Source organism: Rhinopithecus bieti, unplaced genomic scaffold (genome assembly GCF_001698545.2).
Source record: "Rhinopithecus bieti isolate Rb0 unplaced genomic scaffold, ASM169854v2 scaffold_68130, whole genome shotgun sequence".
Lineage (NCBI taxonomy): Eukaryota > Metazoa > Chordata > Mammalia > Primates > Cercopithecidae > Rhinopithecus > Rhinopithecus bieti.
The window spans coordinates 177348-187138 of record NW_016825457.1 but is presented as its reverse complement, the minus strand read 5'-3'; the positions used below and the strand labels follow the sequence as shown (position 1 = coordinate 187138).

The following is a 9791-nucleotide window of genomic DNA, read 5'->3' as shown; positions in this document are numbered from 1 at the left end:
TGAGACATAGTCTCGCTCTGTTGCCCATGCTGGAGTGCAATAACATGATCTTGGTTCACTGCAACTTCCACCTCCCAGGTTCAAGCGATTCTCCTGCTTCAGCCTGCCAAGTGGCTGGGATTACAGGCGTCACCACCACAGGTGGCTAATTTTTGTATTTTTAGTAGAGACGGGGTTTCACCATGTTGGTCAGGCTGGTCTTGAACTCTTGACTTCAAATGATCCACCTGCCTCGGCCTCCCAAAGTGCTGGGATTACAGGCGTGAACCACCACACTGAGCCCAGGAATAAAACATTTTTAATGTAGGTACTTGTATAAAGGAGTTCCATGGGGCATTTCAGATGTTGGCACAATGTGGCTGATTTCCCTTTGACACTGTAATGTTAATTGTATGGCTCTAAGAGTTCATGCTGAGCAGTAGTAATGTTGTTTTTAAAGATTGAGTCGAAATGACTTTTTACTCAAAATGATATTTAAAATAGTTTTCTGGTATCTCCTTGATAATATAGTGAATCACTTAAATAAGAGACAGTCTGTCTTCAACCAACAAAATAATCATGCCAGTTCCCCTCCAACCCCGAAAAGAAAGTTGGTCGGTATAGTAATATTAATTGGACTATTTTGCATCTGTGTTGTTAAAAACTTAATTTGGTAAGGCAGGTTGTTTCTGTTACCAAATCAGTATTTGCCAGTGATTCCTATAGAGTAGGCTAAAAGGAGGTGAAAGCTCAGCCAAATCCTGTAATTATTATAAGCCTTAGAGGTGTGGCAGAAATCCAGTCATCTCTGGCCGTCAGATTCTAAAAGCTCTGTCCAAGATTTTTCCTAGGATATTAACTCTTCAGATGGAATTGTTTCTCCCATACTCCATTTGAGAAAGGTAGAACTCTTTTTTTTTTTTTTTGGGGGGGTTTTGCTCTTGTTGCCCAGGCTAGAGTGCGATGGCGGTATCTTGGCTCACTGCAACCTCCACTTCCCAGGTTCAAGCGATTCTCCTGCTTCAGCCTCCCAAGTAGCTGAGATTACAGGCACCTGCCGCCACACTTGGCTAATTTTTGTATTTTTAGTAGAGACTGGGTTTCACTATGTTGGTCAGGCTGGCCTGGAACTCCTGACTTCAGGTGATCCCCCTGCCTTGGCCTCCCAAAGTGCTGAGATTACAGGCGTGAGCCACCACACCCGGCTGAGGTAGAACTCTTGAGAGAATGGGAGAATTTTTTTTTAAATCTCGCTCTCTCACCCAGGCTGGAGTGCAGTGGCACGTTCTTGGCTCACTGCAACCTCCACCTCCCAGGCTCAAGCGATTCTCTTGTCTCAGCCTCCTGAGTAACTGGGATTGCAGGTGCCCACCACCATGTCTGGCTAATTTTGTATTTTAGTAGACATGGGGTTTCACCACGTTGGCCACGCTGGTCTCGAACTCCTGACCTCAAGTGATCTGCTCGCCTTGGCCTCCCAAAGTGCTGGGATTACAGGCATGAGCCACTGCGCCTGGCCAAGAATTGGGTCCTTTTTTTTTGAGACGGAGACTCGATCTGTTACCCAGGCTGGAGTGCAGTGGCATGATCTCAGCTCACTGCATCACTGCAACCTCCGCCTCCCGGGTTCAAGCGATTCTCCTTCCTCAGCCTCCTGAGTAGCTGGGACTACAGGCATGTGCCACCACACCTGGCTAATTTTGTATTTTAGTAGAGATGCAGTTTCACAGTGTTGGCCAGGCTGGCCTCGAACTCCTGACCTCAGGTAATCCACCCACGTGGGCCTCCCAAAGTGCTGGGATTACAGGCATGAGCCACTGTGCCCAGCCTTTGGTAATTTTGATAAGTATCTATGAGATTTTGCAAACCAGCCCACCAGAGTCTCATCTGCAAAGTCACTGGCCTTTCCCCATGGGCAGCTGCAGCATTGGTGTGTATCTTTCATTTGTTGCTTTAGCTGTGTAGAGGTTGTCTGATTTACTCATACCAGTAGCTCATGGTGTTCTGACCCTCTTGCAGTCAGGCAGCCAATGTGATTGGAGGACCTGCCACTCTCTGGACTTGCCTTTCAAATAGCTCAGCATTTAAGTCCTTGTGCGGTTTCAAGATCTGAGAACGGTGGGGTGTCAGTGGTAATACAAACAGGGTCACTCAAAAGCTATTTCTGGTTTGCCTGTAGAATATACAATATGTTTGTTTTGCTAATTTTGGAGACGGATGGATGAGAGAGATTTTCCTTTTGAATTATATTTGTTTGGTTGAACAAGCATGAAAATTATCGTCTATTCGCAGAGTGTACATTAGCTAGTGGAGAGGGAAGTGGCATGCCTTACAGGTTTGCTAAGTGTAGGAGAAACTAGTCTAGAAATTACAAGTGAATAATCCCCAAAGCAGCTAATGAAGAATTGGCTATAATTCAGTTTGTTTTTTATGAAATAGATGAGTAATTGATGGTATGACAAGTGTATTATGCTAATGGAATCATTTAATATCTTATGTTAACACCCACCTAAAAGGAATACTAAGTTAATTGATGTCTATTTAAGGAAAACCCTGTAGTGGTGTTGAATGTCAGAACTCATGATTTGGTTGCAGCTACTCCTTCAGGCTGCCATTCCAGTTTCAATTTGACAATTTTTTCATCAGAATTGTTTAACACTTTCACTCTATTTGAAGCTTTTTTTCTGAAACTTGTATAATGGTAGGTCGAGGACTTCACAGGTGTTTATGAAGAAGTTGATGAAGAACAGTATTCGAAGCTGGTTCAGGCACGCCAGGATGATGACTGGATTGTGGATGATGGTAGGTGGGGCGGGGGTGGGGGTGGAGATGGAGATGTTGCTTCCTAAGCACTGTGTTAATTGCTTCTTGTAGATTTGCACTCATGTAGTGGAGTTGCTGCTTTGCCTGGGCAAATGTAAGGCACTGTTAGGATTTTACCTTTGGTTTGGATTTTCCTTTAATTATTTGAGGATGAGGAAGCAGAACAGCAGGACGTTTATTTGGGGATATTTTGGAGAATCTAGGCACATACCTCAGGATGTAGTATAAATCCTCCAGGTGATGGCTGTGTAAGAATTGGGAGGAGCCCTTGTCTGTGGGGCCCATGCACAGCGCTTGGAATTAAGGAATGCAGGTTCAGGATCCATCGTTCCTACTTTCCAATTCTATGACCTTGGACAAATCACTTAATCTCTTTGCACCTCAGATTCTTCATCTATAACATGGGGATAAGAAAACTACCTTCTCCCAGAGTTGTGAGGCATATATGAGGTTCTAGGTATGAAAATTAACTTGGTCAGCAGAAAGCACCATACAAAGTCTTGTCCTAATGTCCTGTGCCCCTTCTGAAAGCTCATTGGTTCTCACTGGTAGGGTCTGACTTCATGGCCATGTGAATGCTGACCACGGGGAGCATGTAGATTGTGCCTGTGACTATTTATGTTTCTACTTCTGTAATTGGATTCAGCTATATTGCCAGTTTTCCCTTGTAGACTGGGATATCTCTCTCTGGACTTGTGGTAATCTTGATTCTTTTTATTCTTCCGGTAGAGTAAAACTGCTGTAAAGCATCCTATTGTGGCAGACTTTGATCCTATGGGCCAAATCGTTTCCTGAGGTCACCTAGCTAGGTATAATATGTATCATTTGGTTTTGACTCCACACCTGCTGTGTGGATGCTGTGCATTGTCTGACACCTGTGTGAACAGAATTCTGCTGCACTTAAAAATAGCACAGGCCAGGAAAACATCTGAGCAGATATAAAAGGTTTTTTTGGTCATGGCTAAAATATTATTAGCCACTTTTAGAAATTTGATCCCAGTATTAAATTTTGTCCCTGCAGATGGTATTGGTTATGTGGAAGATGGCCGAGAGATTTTTGATGATGACCTTGAAGATGATGCCCTTGATGCTGGTGAGAAAGGTACCTACCTTTTGTTTTCCAGGGTGTTGTTTTGAGATTTAAAGAATTCTCTAAAATTAGAGATGACTTGATACTCTGATAGTTTACGTTTGAGAGAAGGACCTAACTACCATTGTTATTAGGTATAGAATATGTTCTAATATGAAGAGAAGTATGGTTATGTGGAAAATTAAAGATAAAAAGCAGTAACAACACCAGGAAATGAAGTTTCATGTCTCTATTATCCAAGTAGTGTGGTCTTTACTTGTTTTAAAGTTTTCAATCCTATGGTCATTTAAAACTTGCTGATTTTGAGGGCTGCAACAATAATTGATCTCTTTTAATTCCTACTGAAGTGATGTACTTAGAATTTTAGCTCTTTGCCAGTTGTATAGCACAATAACAAGGTTTAGAACTAGAGTAATCAGCTTGCTTTGTCTAATTGAAATTTAAAATAATGTGGATGAATGTGTCAGATTGTCTTAGCTGTACAATCATTGGCAATTTTTTTTGAGTAAACAAGCCTGATTTAGTTCCTGTAAAATGAAAATACTGAAAATTCTCTTCAGTATTTTTTTTTGTTTGTTTAGTTTGTTAATTAGTCTTCTACTACCAAGTGGTAGATTGGGGTCAGCAAACTGTGGCCCTCTCACAACCAGTTTTTGACAAAAAGTTTTATTGAGATGTAGTTCACACACTATACAATTTGCATATTTAAAGTATACAGTTCAGTGGCTTTTAATATAGTCACAGAGTTGTGCAGCCATCACCACAATCAATTTTAGAACATTTTTGTTACCCCAAATGGAAATCATGCCTGTTTTTGTGTGGCTCTCGAGCTGAGAATAGTTTTTACATTTTTAAGCAGTATTTTAAAAATAAAAAATGCGAAGAATATGTAACAAAAGAATATGTGACCAAAAGCCTAACATCTGTGCTGTCTTGCCCTTTACTGTCTGAATCCTCATTTGCAGAATAACATTTTGCACCATTAGTTTTCTCTCTCCTTCCAACCACATACACAGAGACTTTTTTGCTCAGTGGACTTTGAACTTCAGCAGTGACCTCCTAAGAGTAAGGATACTTGACTACTTAACCACAATAACATTATCATGATATCTAATATATTGTCTATATTAAAAGTTTCCCAATTAGCCCAATAGTATCTTTTAAAGCTATTTTTAAAAATGCAGAATCTATTTTAGTTTTCATGTCTCTATAGTCTTTTTTAATGTAGAACAGCAACACCTGCCCCCCTCCCCCTGCCACCCTGGCCTCTTTTTGTCTTTCATGACATTGATTTTTGAAGGGACCAGGCTGTTTGTTTTGTTGAATGTCCCACAATCTGAGTTTTACCTGACTGCTTCGTTGTGCTTAGATTTGGGTTAAATATTTTGGCAACAATAAATAAATATTTATAAATAAATGCTTTGTTAAGACCTACAATATAAAATTCTGTCCTTCCAATCGTTCATATCAGGGGCATATGATGTCACTTGTACCATTATTGTTGATACTAAGTTTGATCTTTTGGTTAAGATGATATTTGTCAGATTTCTTCCTTGTAAAGCTGCTTTCCTCCCTTTTGTAATTAATGCAAAATAGGGGGTGATAATTTGAGACCATGTGTATATTCCATTTCCCCATGAATTTTTACCCAGTGCTTTTAGCATCTATTGTTGATCCTTTCCCTTCTTTTAAAAATTATTGCTTCAGACTCATGTATTTCTAAAAGATTTACTGTTACAATTCAGCAGCAATTATTATCATTTTTCCTTTTTATGTTCAAATTATCCCAGATTTGGCTGGTAAGAGCCCCTTTAAGCCACCTCCTGTGTTCTTTTGACATGGCTCCATCAGTCTTTGAGCATTTCCTTGCTTTCTGGGCTAAGAGGATAAGATGTTCCAGGTTTAGCTTGTATTATTCCTGCCCTAGACCTGGAACCAACCATTTCTCCCAAGAATCCTGGTTCCTTTTAGTGGGGAATGGTGTCCAGATATGGGAGATGGATGTGCTCATTGCTGTTGGAGTGTAATGGCTTCTAGACCCTTTCAGTGAACAGAACAAGGAAATTATATATATGTCATGAGATCATACGGATATATTTGATTGGTTGAAATCCAACATCACTGGGTTCTTTATCTTCCCAATTCTATATTTGTATCTGCCTTCACCCTCAATGAAAACCCTTGTCTTCTAAAATATACACAAAATAATGTCAGAATCGCTAAATCATTATCTGTACTAACAACCTTTCTAAGTAAAGTTTATGATTTCTCTACAGTTTTATTTGTTCTTGGTATATATCCTAAGGGTCTATAGTCAGACTATTGTGTTCAGAAGCTATGTAAAGTAATTCTTTAGTGTGTGTTGTATTAATTTACTACATAGGTTCATTTTTTGTTTGTATTCCAATTTCAGTTTTAAAAAATCCTTTTAATTTTACTTCTGAATATTGTAAAACATTTATATGTTTTAAAAATGAAAATCAGTAACTTTTTTATTAGTTTCTGGTTTATTACAAAAAATAAGCATATGTGTATTTTTTCTATGTGTGATGTTATTTATTCTTCATTCATTTATTAGTTAAATTAGAATATATGAACCATCTTCCTGGTTCTGCCAACCTGTATAATGTGGAAATTTTCTACACTGGTACCATTTGGTAGCAGTGTGGCTAATTGTGTATTTCTAGTTTGTGTGAGTCTATGAAGAAGAGAATGAGCTCATGTGCCACTTTCATTTCCCTGAACTGAGGAGGCCTATGTTAGAGTTATGGTTCTGTTAATTGTCTGTGTCGTCTTGAACTAATCCCATTACCTATCTGGACTTGAGTTTTGTCAGCTGTGAATTAGGAGGTTGGACTGGACAGTGAGCTTCTCAAAGAAAGGACTCATGTCCTGGTAATCTCAGTGCTAATCACAGTAGTGGACTCAAAGTAAGTATGTAGTTTTGTTGAATAAACAATCCATCTCTGTGTTTCCATAGTCATCATATTATCTCTTCCGAGTAATACGTTAGTGAAGAGAATGATTTGATCCGGAAAAGAGCTAGTCTTAGAAATTTTATTTCGTGCTTTGCCACCACCATTCACCCACAAGTCCCCACTGTTTCAGTGTCCCTTTCTAGGAGCCCAGTAAAGGTCACAAGATCCTAGGAAGGAAAATGGACTTCTGCAATGCACTTTAAAGACTTATAAGAAATTACTGAGTTTTGCTTAGAAGTAAAAGTCAAAGCTTTATGGTGTGGATCTAATTCCTGGCATGTTTTCAAACAGAAAATGGCCAGGTGCGGCGGCTCATGCCTGTAATCCCAGCACTTTGGGAGGCTGAGGTGGGGCAGATCACCTGAAGTCAGGAGTTCAAGACCAGCCTGGCTGATATGGTGAAACCCCGTCTCAACTAAAATAGAAAATTAGTCGGATGTGGTCGTGGGCGTCTGTAATCCCAGCTACTTGGGAGGCTGAGGCAGGAAAATCTCTTGATCTCTTCAACCCGGGAGGCAGAGGTTGCAGTGAGCCAAGATCGTGCTACTGCACTCCAGCCTGGGTAACAGGAAAAAACAAAACAAAACAAAACCACAGAGAAAATATCAACCAAGTCCCAATGAAGAAAATCAGCAGGAAAATGCAATAAAACAAAACAGAAACACTAAACTGTGGAAGAATTCCACCTCAAGTGTTTACTTGTATTCATCTTTTATCCTTCTGTCTAAATCCTACTAACCTACAGTGGTGAGATTAAAGCCCTCATGAAGCCTTCCTTGCTATTCAAACCTCTGTTGACCTCCTCTGTTCATACACTGTCAAGACCCGAATTTTATATACTAAACATTTTGACTATTATATTCTGTTTTCAAAGTACTCCAGATGATACAGATCTCCTGTCTCACATTTTCACAAATGTCCTGCAAACCTTTTCACAACATTAGGCCCATGGAAATACTTTTTTTTTTAACTATGGTAAAATACGCGTAACGTAAAATTTACCACGAGTGACATTTAGTATATTCACAATGTTTGCAACCATCACCATCATCTTGTTCCAGAACATTTTCATCATCCAAAATGGAAGCCCCATACCCATTAGCAGTCACTCCCCAATCTCTCTTCCCCCAGAGCCTGACAACCATTAATCTGGTTTCTATCTTTATGGATTTGTGTATTCTGGACATTTTATATTTCATATAAATGAATCATGCAATATTTGATCTTTTGTGTCTGGCTTCTTTGACTTAGAAGATTTTCAAGTACGTTATAGCATGTATCAGTACTTCATTCCTTTTCATTGCTGAATAATATTCTACTGTGTGGATGTACTACGTTTTGTTTATTCATTAGTTGATGGACATTTGGATTGTTTCTACCTTTTGGCTATTGTACGTAGTGCTACTATGAACATTTATGTACTAGTTTTTGTTTGAATGCCTGCTTTCAATTTTTTAGGGTACTAACCCAGGAGTGAAATTGTGTATGTTGTTCTTTTTTTTTTTTTGAGGTGGAGTCTTGCTCTGTTACCCAGGCTGGAGTACAGTGGTCCCTTCTCGGCTCACTGCAACCTCTGCCTCCCGGGTTCAAGTGATTCTCCTGCCTCACCCTCCCGAGTAGCTGGGATTACAGGCATGCACCACCACGCCTGGCTAATTTTTGTATTTTAGTAGAAATGGGGTTTCACCATGTTGGTTAGGCTGGTCTCGAACTCCTGACCTCACGATCTGCCCGCCTCAGTCTCCCAAAGTGCTGGAATTACAGGTGTGAGCCACCGTACTGGCGTGTATATGTATTTTTATTTCCTTGTCTTTCTTTTTTTTTTTGAGACAGATTCTTTCTCTGCCCTTTAGGATGGAGTGCAATGGTGCGATCTCAGCTCACTGCAGCCTCTGCCTCCTGGGCTTAAGCTATCCTCCCACCTTAGTGTCCCGAGTAGCCAGGACTATAGGCGCGTCCTCCCACGCTCGGCTATTTGGAATTTTTAGTAGAGACAGAGTTTCGCCATGTTGCCCAGGCTGGTCTCAAACTCCTGGGCTCAAGCAGTCTGCCCACTTTGCCCTCAGAAAGTATTGGGATTACAGGCATGAGCCACGGTGTCCCGCCCCTTTTCTTTCTTAAACAAAAGATAATATTATAGGGGTTTTGTACTTTGCTTTTTTCACGTGGCAAGATGTCTTGAAAATCACCCCATATTAGAACATAGAGAGCTTGTTTTTAATTATTTATTTCTATGTAGCTGCATAGTATTCCATGAAAGGGATTGCACCATAGTTTATTCAAATGGTTTCCTTGGAAGGACATTTAGATTATTTTGAGTAATTTGCTATTATAATGCCACATCCAGTAACTCTGCATATGGTGTTTTCCTCAGAGAAAATTCCCAGAAGTGGGATTGCTGGCTCAAAGAGTAGCTACACATAATTTTTTTTTTTTGAGATGAAGTTTTGCTCTTGTTGCCTAAGCTGGAGTACAATGTCGCGATCTCGGCTCGCTGCAACCTGTGCCTCCTGGGTTCAAGTGATTCTTCTGCCTCTGCTTCCTGAGTAGCTGAGATTACAGGTGCCCGCCACAACACCCGGTTAATTTTTGCATTTTTAGTAGAGATGGGGTTTCACCATGTTTGCCAGGCTGGTCTCAAACTCCTGTCCTGAGGTGATCCACCCGCCTCGGCCTCCCAAAGTGCTGGGATTACAGGTGTGAGCCACCACGCCTGGCCCACTACACATAAAATTTTATTAGCTGTTGCCTAATTCTTCATAGGAACTGTCCCATTTTACACTTTCATGAACAACGTATGAATGTCTGTTTCCCTACAGCCTTACTAACAGAGTGTTTTCAAACTTTTGAATTTTCGCCACTCTGATATGTGAGAAGTGGCATTTCAGTGTGGTTTTCATTTGCATTTTTTTTTTTTTTTT

At 40.3% G+C, this 9791-nt stretch overlaps 1 protein-coding gene across 1 annotated transcript in view; it reads left to right on the top strand.

The window, feature by feature from the left end:
* Window positions 1-2684: 2684 nt before the first annotated feature.
* Window positions 2685-9791, top strand: part of POLA1 (DNA polymerase alpha 1, catalytic subunit) — a gene marked incomplete at its 5' end in the record, with an annotated part of 135490 nt that continues 128383 nt past the window's right edge. The window contains 2 exons of the mRNA XM_017863044.1: window positions 2685-2781; window positions 3824-3927. Coding sequence (XP_017718533.1) covers window positions 2685-2781; window positions 3824-3927 — 201 coding nt within the window. The remainder of the gene's footprint in view (window positions 2782-3823; window positions 3928-9791) is intronic.